The 24,638-nt window shown below is 37.6% G+C and overlaps 2 protein-coding genes and 1 pseudogene across 2 annotated transcripts in view; 1 reads left to right on the top strand and 2 right to left on the bottom strand.

Annotated features, from left to right (window-relative positions):
* Nucleotides 1–24,638, bottom strand: part of LOC116475356 (keratin-associated protein 4-11-like) — a 307,240-nt gene that overhangs the window by 216,709 nt on the left and 65,893 nt on the right.
* On the bottom strand, nt 6,519–10,873 carry KRT10 (keratin 10). Its single transcript, XM_058444808.1, is given in 9 exon segments — nt 6,519–6,884; nt 7,169–7,216; nt 7,219–7,445; nt 7,825–8,042; nt 8,356–8,481; nt 8,570–8,731; nt 8,819–8,975; nt 9,343–9,425; nt 10,274–10,873. Coding segments are annotated over 9 exon segments (1,728 nt in total). The 3' UTR covers nt 6,519–6,777.
* LOC116474801 (uncharacterized protein KRT10-AS1-like) lies at nt 7,365–23,046 on the top strand (annotated as a pseudogene).

The following is a 24,638-nucleotide window of genomic DNA, read 5'->3' as shown; positions in this document are numbered from 1 at the left end:
AGTCATCAGTAAGGTATTTAGTGGGTGGGAATTCACATATATTTACTGAAAACTCTACCTATTATGGAAATATAAAAAATCGACAAATAAGGCCAGGCACAGTGGCTTATGCCTGTAATCCTAGCACTTTGGGAGGCTGAGGCAGGCGGATTACTTGAGGTCAGGCATTTGAGACCAGCCTCACCAACATGGTGAAACCCTGTCTCTACTAAAAATACAAAAATTAGCCAGGCATCATGGCGAGGTGCCTGTAATCCCAGATACTCGGGAGGCTGAGGCAAGAGAATCAACTGAACCTGGGAGGCAGAGGTTACAGTGAGCTAAGATTGTGTCACTGCACTCCAGCCGGAGTGACAGAATGAGACTCTGTCTCAAAAAAAAAATTGACAAATAAAAATTGTATATATTTATGGTGCACAACATGATTTTTTGATATATGAATATATTATGTAATGACCAAATCAAGCTAATTAACATATCTATTACTTCACATACCTATTTTGTGGTAAGAACATTTAAGTGGTTCTCCCAGCACGCAGCTTGAGATCGGCTTGAGAACACTTAAAATCTACTTTCTTATTGTTATTAACTATAGTCACCATATTGTACAATAGTTATCCTAAACTTATTCCTCCCACCTAAATGAAATTTTGTATTCTTTGACCAAAATTTCCCTAGTGAACTTCCCTGATGATTAGTGATGTTGCGCACCTTTTCATAAACCTATTGGCTATTTGTATGTCTTTTGAGAAATGTCTTTTTTTTTTTTGTTTGAGACGGAGTCTCGCTCTGTTGCCAAGGCTGGAGTGCAGTGGTGCGATCTGGGCTCACTGCAAGCTCTGCCTCCCAGGTTCAAGCCATTTTCCTGCCTCTGCCTCCCGAGTAGCTGGGATTACAGGTATCCGCCACCACACCTGGCTAATTTCTTTTTGTATTTTTAGTAGAGACGGGGTTTCACTGTGTTAGCCAGGATGGTCTTGATCTCCTGACCTCAAGTGATCCGCCCACCTCGGCCTCCCAAAGTGCTGGGATTACAGGCGTGAGCCACTGTGCCCGGCTGAGAAATGTCTTTTTAATCACACTCTTTTCTTGTTATTGAGTGTTTGAATTACTTATATATTTTGGATATTAAGCCTTGATCAGATGTATGGTTCACAGCATTTCATCCAACAGGTTCATCCATGTTGTCACAAATGACAGAATTTCCCTTTTTAAAGGCTAAATAGTATTCCACTGGGTATATATACTATATTTTCTTTATTACTTCATTTGCTGATGGATGCTTAGGTTGAATCTCTATCTTGGCTATTGTGAATCATGCTACAATGTGCGTGGAATGCAGATATCTCCTTGACATACTGATTTCATTTCCTTTAAATACTCAGTAGTGGGATTGTTGGGTCACATGGTAGTTCTACTTTTAATTTTTTGAGGAATCATTATACTGCTTTCCATAATGGCTGTATTAATTTACATTTCCACTAACAGTGTACAAGGATTTTCTTTCTCCACTTTCTTACTAACACATGTTATTTCTTGTCATTTTCATAATAACCATTCTAGCAGGTGTGAGGTGATATCTCATTGTGTTTTTCATTTGCATTTCATTCATGATTAGTAGCGTTGAGCATTTTTTCCCATATACCTGTTGGCCATTGGTATGTCTTCTTTTAAGAAATATCTTTTAAATTGGGTTATTTATTTTTGTTATTGTTGTTGAGTTGCTTGAGTTTCTTATGTATTTTGGGTATTAGTCCTATGTCACATGTGTGCTTCACAATATTTTCTCCCAATCTGTGAGTTATCTCTTCATTCTGTTAATTATTTCATTTGCTATGTAGAAGCTTTTTAGTTTAGTGTAATACATTTTATGTATTTTTTCTTTTGTTGCCTGTGTATATGGGGTCACATAAAAAAATCTTTGCCCAGACTAATGTCAAGAAGTTTTTCCCCTGTGTTTTCTTCTAGTAGTTTTACAGTTTCATGCATTATGCTTACCTGTTTAATACATTTTGAGTGGATTCTTGTATATAGGGTGAGATAAAGGTCCAATTTCATTTTTCTGAAATATAGTTTCCCCAACACCATTTAGTAAAAAGACTGTTCTTTCCCCATTTTGTGTTCTTGGCACCTTTGTTTGAAAATCATTTGGCTGTAAATGCATAGATCTATTTCTGGGCTCTTTATTCTGTCATTGGTCTATATGTCACTTTTTGTGCCAGTGTTGTGATGTTTTGATTACTATAGATTTGTAGTAGATTTTGAGATCAGATAGTGTGATGCTTCCAACTGTTCTTTTTGCTTAAGATTGCTTTGGCTATTCAGGATCTTTTGTGGTTCTATATGAATTTTAGAATTCATGTTTTTTTCTCTTTTTGTGAAAATGTCATTGGAATTTTGATAGGAATCACATTGAATCTGTATATCACTTTGGGTAATATAAACATTTTAACAATATTAATTCTTCCAATCCATGAACATGCATATCTTTCCATTTATTTTTGTCTTCATCAATTTATTTCATCAATGTTTTATAGTTTCACTTATTTCTTTTCTGATCCTTGGTATTTTCTCCTTCTACCAGCTTTGGGCTTAGGTTGTCCTTCTTTTTTTCTAGTTCCTTCATGTGTAATGGTAGGTTATTTCTTTATTTTAATGTAGACATTTATTGTTATAAACGTCCCTCTTAAAACTGCTTCTGCTACATCCCATAAATTTTGTCATATGTTTCCATCTTCATTTGTCTCTAGATATTTTTTGATTTCGCTTTTGATTTCTTCTTTGCCCCATTGGTTGTTCAGGAACATATTGTTTAATTTTCGCATATTTGTGATCTTTCCAAATTTCCTCCTGTTATTGATTTCTAATTTCATACTATTGTGGAGAAAAAATACTTGATATAATTTTAATCTGAAGTTTGTTAAGACTTGTTTGTGACCTAACATATAATCTGTCATGGAGACTGTTCTGTGTGTGCTTGAGAAGAATGTGTATTCTGTTCTTGTTTGATATAATGTTCTATATACTTCTGTTAGGTCCACTTGGTCTAAGGTGTAGTTTAAGTCTAATCTTTCCTTACTAATTTTCTGTCTGATTGATCCATTGTTGAAACTGTAGTACTGAAGTCGCCTACTATTGTTGCATTGTCGTCTATTGCTCCCTTCATATCTGTTAATATTTGCTTTATATATTTAGGTGCTCTGATGTTGGATGCATATATATTTACAATTGTTATATCCTCTTAATTGTCTTCTTTATCATTACATAATGACTTTCTTTCTTTTTATAGTTTTTGACTTAAAGTCTATTTTTCTCTGATATAAATATAGCTACCTTTGCTCTTTTTTGTTTCTATTTGCATGGAATATCTTTTTCCATCCCTTCACTTTTAGTCTATGTGTGTCCTTAAAGCTGAAGTGAGTCTCTTGTAGACAGCATATAGATTTTGTGTATATGTGTGTGTGTGTGTTTGCCTTTTTAGTACCCTTAGCTATTATGACGAGTTAATGGGTGCAGCCAAGCAACATGGCACACGTATAACTACGTAACAAACCTGCACATTCTGCACACGTACCCTAGAACTTAAAGTATAATAATAATAAAAAAAAATGGAGCAGGTAGGGGAGTTGGAAGATTGGCAGGTAAAATTTTAAGCAGAAAATCAGGGTAGGTCTGAAAGAGAAAGTGACAACTGTGCAAAGGCTTGAAGGAGGTAAGGAAGACCATCTTGTTAAAGAATATTAACCAAGGTAACATCAAAAGAGAAATGGAGAGACATCAAAGAACTTTGATCAAATATAATTAGACTTACAATTTGATCTAATATAATTAGACTTACATTTTAAAAGGATAACTATGGTTCTGTGTTGAAAATAAACTGTAGGGTAGTAGCTAAGCTTAAATGAGTTCATATACATGTTACATGTACTGAGTCTACCTACCGATCTTTATCTATCTATCTATCTATCTATCTATCTATCTATCCATCCACCCACTTACCCACCTACCTACCTATCTATCCATCCATCATTAATTTACTCAGAACAATGCCTGGTGTGATTTAAAGGCTATTATTATCATTATTTTCATTGTCAAGCTTAGTTTAACCACAACTACCTCATATAAGGTAGCTATCCTTATTGTATAGGTAAGTAAAGACTCAGAAGGGTTGAAGTAACTTGTCCAAAGGTACATAATTTGTAAATGCAGGTGCCAGGATAGGAAGTCCAGGGATCACTGTGTTTCAGATGCATGCTCATAACCATGAATAAGCTCTTTCCCTAATCCCATTCTCAAAATGCAGTATAGATGAGAAATATTAGATGCATCCTATTTAACCTTAATCGAGTTACTTCCCTGATAAAGACGACCCTAACAAAGCTATTTCTTCACTCCCAAGCAAAATACCAAGCCATCATGGGCACCAAGATTAGGGTGCAAAGCTTTTAGGCCTTTAGCATCATGAGAGAACATCTTTGGAGAAACAAGTTTTTATTGTGTAATATTTTTCGACACGGGTGCCAAATTGGCTCTGCCAATCTAATTAGGCACTACCCTGCTTAAATAGCAGGATTCTGTAATGACTTTAGAATCTGTAAGAATGTGTACAGAATTTTTTGATTAATAGGTACATGCAAATTTATTTGGTAAAAATAGTGCCCTGTGCTATTTAATAATTTTTAAAAATAATTCTATAATTTTTTTACTATAAATACCAATGTCCTTATTAAAGTCAAGTTGCTTGTTTAGACAGATTATCTTTATTAAACCATAGTGTTGGGCACTGTGGCATGTGCCTATAATCCCAGCTACTCAGAGACTGAGGTGGGAGGATTGCTTGAGCCCAGTTCAAGACCAGCATGGGCAACACAGTGAGATTTTGTCTTATTAAAAAAAAAAAAAAAAGGCAAAAAAACAAACCATACTTATCCAAGTCCAGTCAAGAAAGCAGCTGTTTATCTGAGATAAAGTATTTACTTTATCAGAGAGAATATAAATAATTGTTTAAGGAGATATTGCAAGATTGAAATGGTAAGAAGACAGGACCACGATGTATGCAGACTTTTCAGGAATGAAAGTTTGGGTCACCATGCAACCACATACAGGACTCTGACTGCTAAGATTGTGGCTTGGGGGAGGAGGGCAGAATGGGCAGAAGAGAAACTTAATAGCAAGTACTGCTATCTCACAGTAACATGTGTATTTGCCTCATATCAGTGGTATTGAATATAAAAAATCTATTTCTTCAGAATAAGAATAGTAACCTCAGATTATAAACACAATAGCTCCCAGGGATTTGGTTAACCTTATAATACATATTTAAAAAGATGGTGTTTCTGAACAGCAGGCAGTATAGCACTATTTACACAATAGGAGTTCAGAGTCCTTACACAGCAACATAAGGACTTCACAGTGTTTCAGGGCTCTATGCAGTGAGGCCTGTTGGGACTTCAATAGTGGACCTGTGAAGACTGGCTCCCAAGAAGGTTGGCTGGTACAAATATCCAGAGGCATGTGAGCATTTAGACATTTAGGCATTTAGAGGCACGTGAACGAAAATGGAGAGCCTCTGGGCTGTGCTAATATTTGGTGCTAAGTAGGTTATGAAGCCTCAACTATAGGGAATCCATCTCATTGAAACAAGGCTCCTGTCATCAATTTGGGGTACAGAGAGTAGTGTCTACACAGTGGAGAGCCAACAAATGGCATGGGGATCAGGGCTCAGATCTGGAGCTCAAATCAAGGATACTGAGGAAAGCTGCTACTTGGTGGACATGAGTAATCCAAGAACTCATCAGAGGACACAAGGTAGTCTAAGGGACACGCCAGCTCATTCCCTTCATAGGATCCCCAGTAGAGTACTAAGTAATGTTGGTTGGATTCTTATTGGCTGAGGGATGAGATTGGGCTGACTATGAAAGTACAAGGTCTTTAGTCCTGATCACTGGGCACAGTTGGGGAAGGCAGAGACCTAGTGGTGTCCTTTTGGTTACAGTGGCATCACTACTTCCTGACAGTGTTTCTCATGTTCATCTGATGGACATCAAATAATTTTGTTGGGGGTGATATGACTTTACTTGGCTGGTGTCAGAAGGTATGTCAAGCTATATAACAATTGGGAAGAAGTAATATAGTAACTGGAAGAAAGTAAGAACAGACAAATGTGAGAAGTCAAGTAATTAGAATATGTAAAATTTCCAATTATTATTTTGGGGGTTTTATTTGAGATATTCCAGAATTTCCAGGATTGAAATAATTTAAAGCCAGAGAGCTGGGAGCCTTCCACATATTGTGTATCTTAAAGAGTAATACTGGGTATTTACAGACTTTTTTACTCAGTGAATTTACTGATGGTGGTGTGAACATACATGATTAAAAAACTTACTCAGAAAAGGCATGACAATAGTTCTGTCTTCCGAATTTCTGTATACGTCAACCTTTAACTGCTACGGGTTACTAATCTTTAATTTTAAAGAGTATTATGTACTTAAGTAAAGATAAATTCTGACAAATTGGGATAGTTTGCATCAGTAAGAAAGTTTATTGAAATTCATTAGTAAATGAGAACAGAAAGTTGTTTTTCTTTCCATTAAAGAACACTTTCTGGTAAAGTGAAAAGAAGAAATACAGAAACCACAAAACACCTTGTAGACACCTTATTTTTAAGGTCTATTTCCATAGACCATCAAGACAGAAGTGTTTTCTTGGAAACTTTGTTTTCCATGCATCTGTAAATAATGGTCTGTGTGAAGGGAGACTCTTTCCTCTTGATGCAGTTTAATAGTAGTGTTTCTTGGTTTCTGATTCAACCGTAGATGAAAGGACTCTACCGTCGGGTGCCACCTCTTCAATAATTGTCTTGATTACTCTGGTTTTGTTAGTATCTGTGTGAATGATGGAAAAAAAATTTTAAACAGTCCGTAGGGATCCTTAGTAATTAACAAGCAAATATTGTAAAAAGAAGGAAATTTCAACTTTACATTGTTAAGTCCAAAAAAATGCTTAAGGTATGACATTTTGATGACGCCATTTTTCACGGTTGGTGTTAAGAGTAGTTTGTGAACAAATGCAAACGGAACCGTCTCTAAGATTTTTAATTTTTTAAAACAACTCTAGAGCGTAAAGCGCAAAAAAACCATCACAGGAAGTTAAAACTAATTCTCATTACCCCAGCTAGTTTCTGCTGACCTTGGTTCCTTAAATGAAGACTCGCCACGGACCCGGAAGAGGAGGACTTGTGGCCTCCGCTGGAGCTGCCGCCGCCGCCGCCGTCGCCGCCGCCGGAACTTCCGCCCCGGTAGCCGCCGCCGGAACTGCCGCCGTGGCCGCGACTGGAGCTTTCGCCTCCGTAGCCGCCGCCGGAGCTTCCGCCTCCGTAGCCGCCGCCGGAACTACTGCCGTGGCCGCCGCCGAAACTTCCGCCGCCGCGTGCGCCGCCTCCGGAACTAAACGGGGTGAGGTCACATTCGGTTATCTCTAACGTTGGAAAACGGTGGGTAGCTTTCCAGTTGCCGTTAATTTAGAAAATAAGCAAAACGTGTTGAGAAAATAAAACCCTGCCAGGAATATGTTTTAAAACCCTGCCAGGTTTGTATTTTAAAACCCATCCTTTGAAAACAATGTTATGTTCACAGAACGCTTAAGAATCATTTTGGGCCGAATTCATGAGAAAGTGAGATTGCGGTTGCGTACTCCTTTTTCTGTACTCTACCCCCTCTCTTCCCTTCCTGTCATTCTCTGGCATCTTCTTTGGGTTTAGATAAGTCTTGCTATCTGGAATATTGAATAAAAGAAACTGGGATAACTTTTCATTTTAAAATTTACCTTCCCTCTCCTTCTAGCAGGCTGCGGTAGGTTTGAATTTCATTCTCCAGTCGGATCTTAATATCCAGGAGTTGTTGGTATTCAGTATTCTGACACTCGGTTTCAGCTCGAATCTGTTGCAACTGTTCTTCCAGAGCGGAGATCTGGGCCTGAATCTGTGAGAGCTGCACACAGTAGCGACCTTCTGTTTCTGCCAAGGAGGCTTCCAGGGATTGTTTCTGAAACGGATTTTTTTGTGGCTTAGCGACTTCCTTGTTCAGTTGAGTATAGTGACGCTTATTTAATTATTTAGTAAGGCATTATATAGAAGAATAAGAAAATGAACAGAATTTGTTTTATGTTTAATGACACCATTTCAGTTTCAGCACTTTTAGATCAACGCCTAGTACTTTTCCTCCATTAACATAGAGCTTCACTTTGTTTTCTCTTTCTTATCTCCAACTCTGCATTTTTTTGTTGCATTGCATATTCTTAGGTGAGCATGGAACTTTGTATGATAAAGTTGAAGTCATTTCATGAGAGTTAACATACCAGGGCCAGTTGGGACTGTAGTTCTATCTCCAGAGCTTGTACACTACGTCTCAATTCAGTAATCTCAGATTTATGGCTGGACATCTGTTCAATGTTACTATCAATTTCTGTAGTCAGTTCCTTGCTCTAGAGTATTAAAAACAGGGAAAAGGGTGAGGAAATTCTGAAATGATAAAACCTCCATGAGTTTCACTATAAAGGAAGATTACTTTACCTTTTCATTGAACCAGGCTTCAGCATCTTTGCGGTTTTGTTCAGCAAGTTGTTCATATTGGCTTCTCATGTTATTCAGAAGTTGAGTCAGATCAACACCTGGGGCAGCATTCATTTCCACATTCACATCACCAGTGGACACATTTCGAAGGTCTTTCATTTCCTGTTTGAGGAACAGAAAGATTTAATGGCTACACGAGGACCATAATGAACTCTCTTTTGGCTGGGAAAAGTATAACTTTTGTGTCACCTCCTCGTGGTTCTTCTTCAGGTAGGCCAGCTCTTCAGTCAGGCTCTCAATCTGCATCTCCAGGTCAGCCTTGGTCAGGGTCAGCTCATCCAGCACCCTACGCAGGCCGTTGATGTCAGCCTCCACGCTCTGGCGCAGAGCTACCTCATTCTCATACCTGGAACAAGTGTGATATCAATACTGGATGTAACTTATATACGGGAGATGTATCTGGACAGAGACTATTTAAAAAGCAAATACATAGTTGATCTCATGTCATGGCAGTATTTGTCATGTACAGTTCACTTAGGAGTAATAGTGGTTTAATGGAAAAAAGCTTAACAGTTACTTTAAAATGCATTTTCTTCCTTTAATATTGCCAAAAAGGTAATACTGACATGGAAAATTTCTCAGATAACTCCAATACTATATAACTTTGAGTGAATTCAGGGAAATGTAAATGCCATTGTGGGTGTCCCAAGTCATTGTTAAAAATGACTGATGTATTCATTGTGATGGTATTATACAATGATCCCTTAACTTACTTCAGCCTGAAGTCATCAGCTGCCAGCCTGGCATTGTCGATCTGAAGCAGGATATTGGCATTATCAGTTGTTAGGTTGAGGATCTGGAGGGAGAGGCACAGTTATTTAAGAAGAGGTCAGATGCAGATATGGCTTTTGTAGTGGCATTGATGGCATAGATGAACTCTGCACTTTTATGTTATTCTCTTACAAAATCTTGGGGAAATTTTTTATTTTAAATAGGAAATATTGCAGGCTTACCTATATACTTAACTCTGAATTATTTGTTCTCTTGGAATTTCTCCAGTCTTATATTTCTGTACACAAATTATTCCTTTCTGAAAACTAACTGGAAATATATAGATGTATTCCTACAAGTGTGGCCTCCTCTTTTAGACTATGTGATTTCCACGTATTTCAGCCATGCTTTGGCTGACTCACACCTGCATTTGTTTAAGTCATGATAAATACTAATAAATAAATATACTCTGAATTGGTACACAATAGGTACAATTCAGAAATTCCTTAGAGGCAAGCAGTATCCCATTTTCATACTGGAAAATTCATTTTTCTTGCCATGTTGGTACTGAATATGGCTTATTATCAGTCTTAATAACATTTTGTTCCGATTCGTTTCATGATTTCTTTTTCAGTTTCTACATTTGTAAATGACCTAGCATATTTTAACTGTGGACTCATTGTATGCTCATTAAAACCTCAAAAGTTCTTAGTAATCTGCCATTCTCTTAAGACAAGCAACACACATGGTGGATGAAAATTGCCATGAGCATACTTTCACAGATGTTTATCTTTGATGAGACTGGGTTGTTTTTGAAGCAAGAAAGTAACATAGGTAAACATAGTGAACAGCCACGTTGTGCTTAATCTAAGAGTCATCTGTCTGGATTACATGGACAAGATACTTAAAGCTGGATTTAAAAATACCTCTTACCTGATTTTTAAGGTCATCGATGGTTTTGTAGTATTTGCTGTAGTCACGAGGCTGCCCCTGGTGTGAGTTGCCATGCTTTTCATACCACTCCTTGATTTTGCCTTCCAGCTCATAGTTTGATTCTTCCAGAGCCCGAACTTTGTCCAAGTAGGAAGCCAGGCGGTCATTCAGATTCTGCATGGTTACTTTTTCATTTCCAGAGAGAAGGCCACCATCTCCTCCAAATCCACCACCAAAGCCTCCTCCAAAGCCGCCTCCACCAAAGCCGCCCCCACCGAAGCTGCCACCTCCGAAACTGCCCCCTCCAAAGCTGCCTCCATAACCCCCACCAAAGCTGCTACTTCCATAGCTTCCACCAAAGCTACCTCCACCAAAACCTCCTAATCCTCCGTAGCCACCTGATGAGCCCCCAAAGCAGCCCCCACCAGAGCTCCCACGGCTGAAAGAGCCACCACTGAACCCCCCTGAGCTAAATCCTCCACCAAGGGAGCCTTTGCTGCTCGAAATTCTTAGGGATGATCCTCCTCCTCCTCCTCCTCCTCCTCCTCCTCCACTGCGGGAGGAAGAGTAGTGCTTGCTTGAGCTATATCGAACAGACATGGTGATGCTGTTTAGCCCAGGGAGTGCCTGCTACCAAGGACAGTGACAAGCCTTTATATACTGAGAGGGTGTGTCCACAGTTTGCTTACTTGCATGGTTTTCTTTTTGCCAACTTAGCATCTTTGGCTTATGATTGCATACATTATCTTCAGTAATAACCAATCCCAATATGTACAATTTTGAATTTGCCCTAAGAATAAACAGGAGGTTTGCTATGTTGAAATTGAAAATGGGTGGAGTTCAGATGAGCATGTTTTGTTATGCTTTTTACCTGTTGAAGAACATTGAGCAACCGTTAAGATCCATTTTTCTCAGCACTAATTCAGGTTGCATAGAATGTTTGCAAAGTTTAGAAAAAAAGTTTCAGCTACAAAATTATAGTTAAAATAAGATTTTTCAAATTCATATTTAAACAGTTTTAATTGGAACAACAACTAGCATAAAGTCTGGCGGGATCATGCTATAATAAGGTTCTTGTAGACAACTGTAGGGAATCAAAAAGAAGATGTTACTAAAAATTTAACTAACATCAATAGTTCACACATAAAACATTAAAGCCATAAAACCACAATTTAGGAGATTGTGTTTGTAGGAGATCTTTTAATTTATTTGGCAAATGAGAGTATATTGATATTTTGCCTAAGAAAGTGGAAGTAATGATTTTAGAATTTTCTAATTAATGATGGCATTATTTTTAACATTAAAAAATCTGAAATCATTAAGTTATCCTGGATTATTTTGCACTTTTAAATTCATCATAGTTAAGGTTTCTGTGAAGACCATAATAATGCAGAAAATCTGCATTATTTTCTTAGCACGAAATCCGAAGAACTAACTTGTAGTACTTTACACTAAGTTCTGATTGAGTAAAAAGGGAAAATTTGGATATGTTATGATTGCAAGTAAAAGTTTGCTTGCAAAAATGTAAATCTGTATTAGAGAATGATACTTGCACCAAATATTATGAACTAGACTGTGCACATGTGTTCCCATGCTAGGTTCAGTTTCTGAATAAAAATAACACATTTTCTTGGATATACTGTGTACAGAATTTGGTATAACAGTTTGTCTAGTGAAGTAAATTGGGATTTTGGTACATTGTATAAGATTATGTCTACCCATAGGCTATGACATTGCTGTTGTTTGGATGTATATATTCATACATGTTTTACAATTATGTAGTACTGTTTGTGATACTGTGATTTAAAAATTTCTAGAACAAGTTGTTTAAGATAGGAATGGGGGTTATTACTATTTTCTTTCTTTCTTTCTTTCTTTCCTTTCTTTCCTTTCTTTTCTTTCTTTTTTTTTTTGGAGATGGAGTCTTGCTGTGTTGCCCAGGGTGGAGTGCAGTGGCGCCATCTCGGCTCACTGCAAGCTCCACCTCCTGGGTTCACGCCATTCTCCTGCCTCGGCCTCCCGAGTAGCTGGGACTACAGGTGTGTGCTACCATGCCCGGCTAATTTTTTGTATTTTTAGTAGAGGCAGGGTTTCATCATGTTAGCCAGGATGGTCTCGATCTCCTGACCTCTTGATCTGCCCCCCTTGGCCTCCCAAAATGTTGGGGTTACAGGCGTGGTTATTGTTATTTCTAATTTATAGAAGAGGAAGTTGAAGTTGAGAGGTTGTGATTTTTTCCTGAAGATATGTAACAGGTGGTTGAACTGCAATTAGAAGCTTGGTCTTTTAACTCCTTGGTTCTTTTCTACTTTACCAATGTGTATATATATTATCTGCTCCAGTGGATTTGGTCTAATGGAAATGGATGACTAATTCTCACCATAAACTTCTCCAAATGGGGAAAAAGAGCAAAACAAAAAGAACTTAGAATCATGAAAATATTGAAAGGGTAATGATTTGGCACACACTCTACCTTTAGTAATTGTTTTTTCAAATTAAGTTTATGGCTGCACATTTTGGTTTATGAAAACTAAGAAGTGGTTTCTGTAGGGAAGGGGAACGTGGTTGGGAGCATTAATCAAATGTTGATTGTTAAAGTGGAGGTTACTACCCAGCAAATCGCAACTCTTCCAACTTGTTAGCACATGCAAATGGGGCAGTAGTTAAAAGAAAAACTGAAACCCAACCATGGGAATTGATTCTTGATGAAGATAACCTACAGTTAAAGAAGGCTATGATAAATGAGGATAGGAAAAGAAAAAACTCCAGTAACTTCAGAGAACATGTTGAAACCTTGATATTAATGAAACCTTTTTGGAAAGAAACATTTTAATTAAAGAGATATTTTGATTGATTTTACCTGTAATTAGCACAAGTTTTGGATCTTAGTATTATGAATTTTGTTTTAATATTAGCCTATAATTTCTCCCCCCAGTGGAAAATATAAAAATCCCAATCACCTTTCAGTTAATTAACAAGTGATATGAAGAGATCTCTGTTACAATCATATTAAACCAAAGAATATATGAAAGGGAATCTTTGCATGAAAGTACATGAGAACAAATACAGGTATGGAGGGCCTTCTAATACTATAACATTTAATTTAAGCTACCTTTACTGTTATCACCAAAGATTACTTATTAACTTGTATACTGTAGAAATTGATTTGTCTTTATTCACGCTGTCATTTGTTGAAATCAGCCTTTGGCATGAGTAAAATTAAGAGGTGCCACATAATAATTCTACAGCTAAATTGGATGAACCTTTATGATTCTAGTCTTGGCACCATTTACACTTGATTGCTATAATCCACTGTAACTGTGTTTTCATTGTATTCAGTTTTTATTGTGTCTCTATGTAAAGTGCATTGGTAGGATTTAAAAGATAGAAAAATGAATGAGATACAGCTCCCGTCCTTATGGATCTTGCCAGTAGTTACAGTCTAATTGAGGAGACATGACATATACCATCAGCTTAAGCACTGTATGCTATATAGATGGAAAATGATGGTGGGGCTTGGATGTGTAGGGGGAAGGAGTTAACATTTCCTGAACATCTGCTATGATCTAGATGGTTTACTTTTCTTTAATCCTGCCCTAGATTCTCTAAGATAGGTATTATTACCTCGTGTAATAGCTAAAAAACCTAAACCTTAAAAAGTTTTAGAAATTTGCAAGATTATGTATGTATTTGTTTATTTATATATCAGCAGTGTCTGTGTGATGACACAGAGCCTGGTTTTGAATCAAGAGATATAGTTACAAAGGTGCTAGGTTTCATGACACCAGACTGGCACTCTTAAGACTAATGAGCAAGGGGTCATGTTGAAATGGGGCCACCTGACAAAGTTTCATGGTGCAGTTGAAATTTAAGCTGAGTCTTGTAAGGAAGAGTAGGACTTTTCATGTGTGCAACAGCAGAGAGAAGACTTCTGGGAAGTCGGGACTGTGAAAATGCCAAGCAAGTGGAGACACTGAGTGACCAGTTTGGCTGGAGTAGATCATCCATATATATTAATTTATTCATTCCTTCAGCAGGTTTTATCGAGCACCTGCAATATGGCTTGGGCAATGCATAGGTGACCAAGATACAGCTCTTACCCTTCAAGGAGTTTACAGTCTACTTGGAGAGGCAAACAAACATACCCACAAATCAGATATTATAATATAGGGTAATCTGGGCTACATTTGAGCAATGTTCAGGGTTCCGAGGAATTACAGAGAGGTTGTCTAACAGTCTAGTGAATGTGTGTGCATGTGTGTGTGTGTATGTGTGGTGTGAGTGCACAAGGAAAGAATAGTGAAGTAAAGTTTGGGATTGAAGATGAGTTTTGGTTTAAGACGTGAATTTGAGGTAATATCAGGATATTCGTGTAAACATGTCTTTAAGCAATTGCGGGACTGCAGTTAAGGACAGAGTTCAGAATAGCAGACTTTGGGGGTAGTTAGGATCCCTAAGGGAAGGAATTTAGAGAGAAATTTACAGAAGGTCTAATTCCGAACTTTTGGAGTCACTTTAGGGGCTGGGAAAAAGAATTAGAGCTAGAGAATAATCCTGAAAAGAAGGACATCTAGGACCAGGGAAAGGGGGAAAGAGGATCAGTGGAGCCAAGGGAGAAGAGAACGCAGGTGAGGTGATCACCCAAGAGGACAATGAAAAGGTGGATTGAGGAAAGCAATTTGGAACCATTGGCATCCTTCCAGAGGACAGTTTTAATTGAGTAGTGGTGGGGCAATTCATGATGCATACCCAATATTGGAATTGATGACTTTGCTTATGGTATTTTATTTTCATGTTGTCCAGTTTATCCATTTCTTCTTTAATTGCTTCTGAACTTTGAGTCGTTGTTAAGATGGGTATAAGTGCTATTCGCATGGGGTTAATTTGGCCGGAGCTCTAAAAGCATGTTGTGGATTCAAGTTTGTTAATCAGTTTGACTTGTCTCACTGTTAGGATTTGGATCCTTTTTATTTCTTCCTTATTTTGCTTCAAGTAAAATCCTCTTTTGAAGTTTCTAGCTGAAAATTCTATTTGCAAGTTTCCTTTTCTGATTGAGATATAATACATATAATTGAGATATAATACATAGTTTAGGTAGTTGCAGAAGGACAAATTTGGTAATGCAGGTTATATCTCAAAATGGCAAGGTTGATGTAAATATTAAGAATTTTCTGTTGTTTATCACAAAGTTTAAGAGTCAGGCATTTTCTTTTTACTGTTCTGTGACTGCAAATTGCTTAATATACTTTTGTGATTACTACCCACAGAGTCGAAACAAAGTGGAAAATTGTATCATTATTTGATAGATTTGGTACCTTCTTCTCAGATAGCTAATTGTCAGACAATTAAGATATCAATGGATAAAGTTCATGTCTTCTCATTGGTAAACTTCTAAAATTCGGGGATCTTAAATCTACAAACACTCCTATATCAATTTTTCTGAAACTTCTGGGACTGTACTGTGATGGAAGCCACAAAAATAGGGAAACTGCTTGAAGGCTTTTGAGGGTAGTGTAGCAGGATAAGTGGATGGGCTCTGGGGTCAGACTGCTGGGGTTAGAATCCAGGCTCCACCATTTACTGTGAGGTTTCATCTCAATGTCCTCCTCTCTAAAGTAGGGATTATAATTTTTGTTACTCTATGGAGTTGTAGCAGGAGTCAGATGACTTAATAAATATAAAGCGTTTAGAACAATGATTTGCATGCATAGAATAAGCACTTAATGAATATATTTTTGCTGCTATTACTGTTTGGTGATCTCTGTTTCTCATAGGCTAACCCACTGTCCAACCCACAGGATGCCTTCAAAATAGGAATGAATGAAAGGATAGGGTGAGAAGTTAGAAAATGGCTCGTGAGGGAGGAGAAAATGGCTGGAGAGGAAAGTAGGGTGGGGAAAAGGTGTTCAGCTTGATAACTTTTGTGATAAATCATCATCTGTTTTTCTTTGAGTGACACTTCCTTTCACTTTAAACTTCATTTCTTTATCTCCTACATCCACCAGGGCACTAATTTTGTCACCTTCTCTTTGTCATAGCTAATGTATTCGTTTCTTTCTGTGTAGCCCCACTGTAACTGCCCTAATCTGGGCTTTCACCACTTCTCTCAAAGATTACTTCACCAGCTTCTGAAGTGGTTTTCTTGACTCAGCACTGTCAGTTAATATCTGTTCACTGCGGCAAGATTGATGTTCTTGAAGCAGTACTGTCATCACTTCATCAACATACTCAGACCTCTTGTGGACGGATTAAGTCTTCTTCATACCCTTGCCTGACTCTGTCTGTCCAACCTCATGCTCCCTGCGGTGAGTCAGGGTGGGGAGTGGAAGGAGTGCTACATTCTCTTCATAAAGTAATTATGTGGCCCTGGGCAAGATACTCAGCTTTCTGTGTCTCAGTTTACTACCCTATAAAATATGGATAGTAATATTAAATATTAAAATATGGATAATAATCCATGATTCAGTAAAAAAATGTGTGTTAGCATCTCCTGTAAGAATCCTTTAATTACTTAATCCTTTAAGCAGGCTTTTCTTACTCTTGGCTAAGATGCTATGCTTTGTTCCATTTTAAGGCCTGTGTTTGCTGCTCTTGGCTTAGAATGCCCATCTTCTGCTTTGCTGTTTATTCAAGTTATTCTACCTCAACTCCAGACTCTGACTTAAATGCCATCTCCTTCACGAGACTTGTCACCATTAGTCTCTAGTTCACGGCTGTCTCTTTCTTCTCATTTCCTATGTTGAACAACTTGGTGTTTTATAATTTGTTATAATATTCTGGCCTCTTTATTAGTGTTCCCAATGCGATACGACATTTAAGTTCCTTTAGAGAAGGGAGGGTGCCTCTGCTCTTGCTGCACCCAGTACTCATTGTTCTCTGAATGTTTTCGTATTGCCTCAGTGCCTTTCCCCACTTTCTTTGCCTTTGTTTTTTTTCTCTAAGCTCTTGGCCTGTATGTTTTGGCAATAGTGCAAGTTAAAAATTTAAATAAAGGCTGGTTGAAGGCTTTAAAGGAAATTATGATACTTTTTGATGTAAGAATGTGTAAGAATGATAAGAAAACCAAGATACTGCGTAGGAATTTTAAAATACCTTAAAGTATATAAAGATATATTCCTTAGAATGGAAATACACTATATATATTAAGAAAACATTTTAGCCCTCACTCTTTCCTCTTCATTAAAGGTCACTTTTTTTTGTCTTGGATCTGTTGAGATTATCTTGATACTAGTAACCTGCTAAAATATATCTGTAGTTTTATTCTAAAATTTGAATTTTTTTCATACATCACATCAAATTAAAAAGCTTCTGCACAGCAAAGGAAACAATCAACAAAGTAAAGAGACAGCTCACAGAATGAGAGAAAATATTTGCAAACTATCCATCTGACAGAGGATTAATAACCAGAATATATAAGGAGCTCAAACAACTCAATAGGAAAGAAAACCTAATAATCTGATAAAAAAAATGGGCCAAAGATCTGAATAGACATACAAATCTCAGAAGAAGACATACAGGCCAGGCATAGTGGCTCACACCTCTAATCCCAGCACTTAGGGAGACTGGGATGGGAGGACTACTTGAGCCTAGGAATTCAAGACCAGCCTGGGTAATGTAGGGAGACCCCATCTCTACAAAAAATAAAAATAAATTAGCTGGGTGTGATGGTATGTGTCTGTAGTCTCAGCTACTTGGGAGGCTGAGGTGAGCCATGTTCATGCCACTGCACTCCAGCCTGGGCAACAGAGTGACCTCAAAAAAAAAAAATAAGAAAACATATAATGGCAAACAGGTATATAAAAAGGGGCTCAACATCATTGATCATCAGAGAAATGACTCAAAACTGTGCAATGAGAATGTAATTCTCATTGCCGTTGAACGAATAGTGTAAATTATTACAGTCACAATAATTTGTTGTACATCTCACCCCACTTAAAATGGCTTTTATCCAAAAGAGAGGCAATAATGAATGCTAGTGAGGATGTGGAGAAAAGGGAACCCCCTCGTACACTGTTCTTGGGAATGTAAATTAGTACAGCCACTCTGGAGAACAGTATGGAGGTTCCTCAAAAAGCTAATAATAGAACTACTGTATGATCCAGCAGTCCCGCTGCTAGATATATACCCCAAATCATGGAAATCAGTATATCAGTGAGATATCTGCACCCTCATTTTTTTTTTTGCAATACTATTCACAATAGCCAAGATGTGGAAACAGCCTAAGTGTCCATCAACAGACAGGTTGTTAGGGAAAATGTGGTACATATGCTCAATGGAGTACTATTCAGCCATAAAAAAGAATGAGATCCTGTTATTGCAACAACTTGACTGGACCTGGAGGATATTATGTTAAGTGAGAGAAACCAGGCATAGAAAGATAAACTTCTCATGTTCTCACTCATTTGTGGGAGCTAAAAATGAGAACAATTGAACTCATAGAGATAGAGAGTAGATTAATGGTTACCAGAGGCTGGGAAGGGTAGTGTGGGGCGAGGGGGCTGGGAAGTGGGGATGGTTAATGGGTACAAAAATATAATTAGATAGAATAAATATAATCTAGTATTCGATAGCACAACCGGGTGATTATAGTCACAATAATTTATTGTATATTTTAAATTAAAAGAATATTATTGGAATATTTGTAACACAAAGAAATGATAAATGCTTGAGGTGATGGGTACCACGTTTACCCGGGTGTGATTATTATGCATTGTTGCCTGTATTGAAATATCTCTTGTTCCCTCTGAATAATACAGTTACCATGGACCCATAAAAAGTTAAAAATTTTGAATTTTTTTTCTATTAGGAGAATTGACAATTCTAGTTGGGTTTCTGGCTAGCTAGCCTATGAGTATGTTGTAATTGAAGGATTAAATATAATATAACTTAACTTTTAAATTTCATTAGTATGTCATGGATTTCTTTTCAGGTAAATTAATTTCATTCTGTAAAAGACATTGCTCACTATGAGTTAGCTGCATTAGTAGGATAATTAATTAACATATAACATAAAATAGAAACATAATATCCCTTTTAGTTTTCATAAAAAATAGTGAAGCTGAAAGTACCAAACGATTCTCTACAGACCCCAATTTTAAAATATTGAAACTGAACATTGTCCGAAATTCAGTGGCTGTTTTCTCCCCCTCATAAATCTAAGAATATTCCTTTAGGTCCAGTTGTGGTTGCTTGTCCAATTGGTCATTTCAAGGATGGCCGGATATGAGAGAAAAATAGCATTATAATTGGGTATAACTTAGTAATTTTTACTTAGAGAGTCTGGACAGATCGAAATGGAGTAGAGAAAGTTTTGGATTAGAAATGATACATACAGAGGTTAACGTTTACAGTGAAAGCAGTAGTCCCCCACTCTAGTGATTTTAAGTCAGTATATGTAACGTGCTTAAATTTAAAGGAAAAAGTCTTAAGGAATCAAATTAATTTCCTAATTTTAAAGGTGTTTAAAAAACACTTGACCTTATGGACTCAGACAACTAGTCAACTTCATAATAAATGGACCTCTGTTTTTGAATCACATTTTTTTTGGTAAGGGGGTTGTAAGAATGGTAGAGGAATAGATTTAAATAATTATTTAAATGTAACACACGATAGTAGCAGAGAAAATAATTATTTAAATGTAACACACAATAGTAACAGAGAAAATGTACCGTAACCATTCTGTGGCTTCTTTCACAAGGCTGACGATTGATAATGTCCAAAGAACTTTTGATTTCTTGTATTAAACCCATTAAACAAATATGCAAATAACATTTGCAAAGTCAGTCCTAAGATAGAGTTTATAGAGCTTGTTGAGAGTTTTTTATGTTCCAAGAACACACACACACACACACACACACACACACACAAACACACACACACACACAAAGCCTAGTGTGATGGCACGTGTCTGTGGGCCCAGCTACTCAAGAGGGTGAGGTGAGAAGATCACCTGAGCCCAAAAGGTCAAGGCTGCAGTGAGCTGTGATTGCACCACTGCACTCCAGCCTGGGTGACACAGCAAGACCCTGTTTCCCAAAAACCCCCTCAAAAAAGAAAAGAAATTAGTTAAAATTTAGCATGCCCAAAACTATTCAATAGAAGGACTTTGGTGGGATTTGAACACAGACCTATCTTCAGAGCTTTTTAAAAACACAATGATTAACTGTTTTTTTAAACACACTGTTGCTGGCTTAAACATCGAGTAACTCCTAAAACTCTTTTGAAATGAGCTAAAATTGTATTTTTTGGGCATGTGACTTGGAAAATTAACAAGAACATAAGGGATTTTAGTTTCTTTTTCAGACTAGACAAACCTTCCTTATCATACTTTTGTGATGAAAAAAATAGACTTATTTGAAAAGAAAAAGAACTAATAAGGCAAGATGTCCTGCCCTGGAAGAGATCAGACTTGTAGGCCTTGTCTGTTCCCAGGCGAGACTCTGCACTAACTTCCTGAGGGTCTCTCTGGCATGGGTTTCTGGAGGTTCCTAACTCTTTGGCAGACCAGTCATTAAAATAACAAATCACAGCAATTAGCCACCATGCATAATTGGAGCATTAATCCTTTTATAATGCCGGCTTTTTCAGATGGAGCTAACACCCATTATGGAGATTAACCACTTTTCATCAGGTTTTTAACTTAAGTCTTGAGGAATACAACCGTGAACACAAGGTGTGTATCTGAATTAATTTAGTAGTAAACTATGACATGGAGGGGTTCTGCTGCTTTGAAAGTTTCCAACTTATATACATTCAAAAGCTATTAAACTTTTTGGTGTCTCTCCAAATATTTTCCATATTGATAATTTTGGTTGAAATGTAGAGCTAGTTAGAATTTTCTAGTCTAATGCTTAGATATAAATGAGTGCATATTTGCAGAGCTATAAGATGTTGCATTATTTTTTTTTCTTGGCATCTGGAACATAAATGCTAAATTTGGTCTAGTTAGAATTTCCTGCTTCCCTCCCTCCCCTGCTTCCTTCCTTCCATCTCAAAACTCTCCAAGGATGAAGACCCCACAAGCTATATTGGGGTAACATATTGTAACAGTAGTTACTTTCAGTTTCTGTCAAACTAGATTAAAAAGAAGACAAGTATCACATGTTCTCACTCATGTGGGAGCTAAAAAAGTTGATCTCATCGAGATAAAGAGTGTATAATGGTTACCAGAGAGGCTAGGAGGATAGTAGGGAGGCAGGGGAGAGAAAGTAGGGGATAAAGAGGGGTTGGTTGATGGGTACAAAATTACAATTAGAAGGAATAAGATCTAGTGTTCAGTAGCACAATAGAGTGACTATAGTTGACAAATTCACTGTATATTTTAAATAACTAGAGTGAAATGAGAATGTCCCTAACACAAAGAAATAAGTGAGGTGATGAATATCCCCATTATCCTGATTTGATCATTACACATTATATGCTTGTATCAAAATATCACATGTACCCCATATATATGTATAACTACTATGTATCCATGAAATTTTTAAAAAATTTAAAATAGGAAAGCAATGGAAAATAAAAGTAAAAAGATGATTCATCAAAAATTACAATGTAGAAGAATAGTGCAGAATGGCGTAAACTAGTACCACATAGAACTTAATTTGTAATTGTAAAGAAACCATGTAAATATATTTACTCCTGGTATTGTGTCTTTCTCTCTTATCCTAATTTACTGTTCCTCTATAGTTTAAAATTAAAGAATTGCTTGTAAATTTTACAGGGCAAACATTATACTGTGGAGACACAAAATGTTTTGAGACATCTGTGACCAGACATGTCACGTGTGAATATACCATTGGATTTCAAAGCAACACATTGTAATTTTTTTTGTTTTTTCCTTTTACAACAGATTCATTTTATTGTTATCACCATGGGGCGTATCCTGTTGTTGAGTTCTCTGGTTCAGACCTCTGAAGACTTCTCAGATGGATCCTAGGTCTCTGGGCTTGCCCTGAAATTACTCGCTGCTCAGGGAGAGAGTGGAATGGTTGGCATCCTCCCACTCTGTTGCTCCAGCTGTGACCCCTCACTATGTTGCTCCAGTTGTGTCCCCTCTGTTGCTCCGACTGCAGCTCATTCTGTTAGAGTTCCTCATTCCGTTGGTCACTGTGGCCAGAGGGTGTTGGCAGCTCCCTTCCTCAAGTCTTCTTAAAGCCGTGGATTTTTTTGGAGCGTTTTTCTTCCTGGCTCTCCCTTGAGTTGTTTTCCCTTCTTCGCTATCTTGGCACTCTTCTTTGTGCTTCCAGACGTCGGTTGAGAGAATGACTTCTTCTTCCTTGTCTCCTTGGTGTTGGCTGGTGGTTGCTCTTCAACAGCTGGACCGGAGGCTCTCGGTTTTCTCTTCAGCTTCAACAAGTCAGTCTCTCTCAAGGGTCTCACGTTGCAGCATTCTTACCAGAGGCCACTGGGCCTGGAGTTCCAGTTCCAGTGTCTGGAGAGTCCACCTCAGCTCAGCAATCTCATGCCGGTTGGCAATTGTCAGCAGAAGCCGATGTCTGCCCATCAGTTCTTTACTCTGAGGTGTTAGAGTGGAATAAAAATATAAATGCTACTACTAGTTTTCATGACTTCTGCTTATATTGGGTATTTTTTTGTTTTGTTTTGTTTTGGTGGTGATAGACCTACCTTACATTAAACCAGGCCTTAGCCTTTCTGTGGCTTTGTTGTGGCAAAGCCTCATATTACTCTGTAGTCTGGTTCAGCAGGACAGTCAGGTCCACACCTGGGCCCGTTTGTTTTCTACGTTTACCTCAACATAAGGTACCTTATCATTGTCAGCCTTCATCTCCTGATCCAACATAAAATAAGATGCCACAGGTTACTTGATTTTGCATCTGGAATATGATTATTTAAAGAAATTAAAAATTTAACACTGAAAATGTAGAATTTAGAAGTCTTTTTTAAGGTTTCAAAAAAATTTCTAGGAGACAACAAAATAGTGTTATTAGATTTAGCAAATAAAATACAGAATGCCAATTAAATTTGAATTTCAAATAAACATTGAATACTTTTTTTGGTATAGCTATATTCCATGCAATATTTGGGACATATCTGTTATTCATTGTTTACCTGAAATTATAATTTAAACTGTGAGTTCTGTATTTTATCTGGCAACCCTATTATAAAAATATTTAGGATCAATATAAAGGAATAATATTTTTAATTTTTACAAAATATTTTAATATAAGTAATTTATTTGATTTTCACTGTCATCCTGAGAGGTAAGTTTTGCCTCACAGTCTATGTTACTTTACCTGTGTTTTATGAAAAGACTGTCGCTTATAATGATAGCCACCACTACCGTATCTTGACAAGTATTGACATACTAAAACTTTACATTCATTTTGTGTAGTTCCCGCCTCTTCATGATTGTTTCTGAGGTAAGTCAGCTCCTCCATCTGGCTTTCCATTTGCAACTCTAGGTTAGTCTTGTTCAAAGTCCACTCATCTAAGACACTTTGCAGGCCCTTGCTATCAGCCTCAACACACTGATAAAGGACAACTTTGGTATCTGAACAGAGCCCAATTAGAAGAATCAATACAGCTTAGATGGAGGTCTCCTCATCCAGTGGTAATAAAACATCCCACATAGTGGAGCTTAAAGAGCACAGCACTGGGGTGTGATGACGTGGATTCAAATTGCACCTCTGCCATGTTCATCTGTCACCTTGGGCAAATTACTTCTCTGAACCTTAGTTTTCTCATCATTAAAATGGGAATATTGGGTGTTTTTATGGTGTGCGGTTTTTTTTTTTTAATTTTTTTTTGAGACCAAGTCTCGCTCTGTCACCCAGGCTGGAAGTACAGCGGCATGATCTTGGTTCACCGTAATCTCCGCCTCCCAGGTTCAAGCAATCCGCCCGCCTCAGCCTCCCAAGTAGCTGGGATTACAAGTGTGCATCACCATGCCTGACTAATTTTTGTATTTTTAGTAGAGACAGTGTTTCACCATGTTGGCCAGGCTGGTCTCAAACTCCTGACCTCAAGTGATCCACCTGCCTCAGCCTCCCAAAGTGCTGGGATTACAAGCGTGAGCCACCATGCCCGGCTAAAATGGGAATATTATGAGAATTGAGTTAATGTACAAAAGTGCTTAGCGCAGCATCAGTGTTCAGTAAATGGTAGGAATAACATTATTAAAGCCATGAAAGAGTGAAAATCTCCCCTCTGCTCTTTGACTAGGAAAGGAAGCAAGCTCCTTTTCATGTACAGGGCAATGCACCTTTGTTTTACAAGGACTATGTCTCCCCAGTTAAAACAAATTCAAGTACAGTACGGGGACCTCCTGCAGTTCTATAAAAACCAAGTCTTTGACCTATGGATTGGAGAGTTATACACCATACACGAGATTTCAAATCGCTAGCCT

Source organism: Hylobates moloch, unplaced genomic scaffold (assembly GCF_009828535.3).
Source record: "Hylobates moloch isolate HMO894 unplaced genomic scaffold, HMol_V3 SCAFFOLD_10, whole genome shotgun sequence".
Classification (NCBI taxonomy): domain Eukaryota; kingdom Metazoa; phylum Chordata; class Mammalia; order Primates; family Hylobatidae; genus Hylobates; species Hylobates moloch.
The sequence above is the reverse complement of the archived record's forward strand: the minus strand, read 5'-3'. Positions and strand labels throughout refer to the sequence as shown.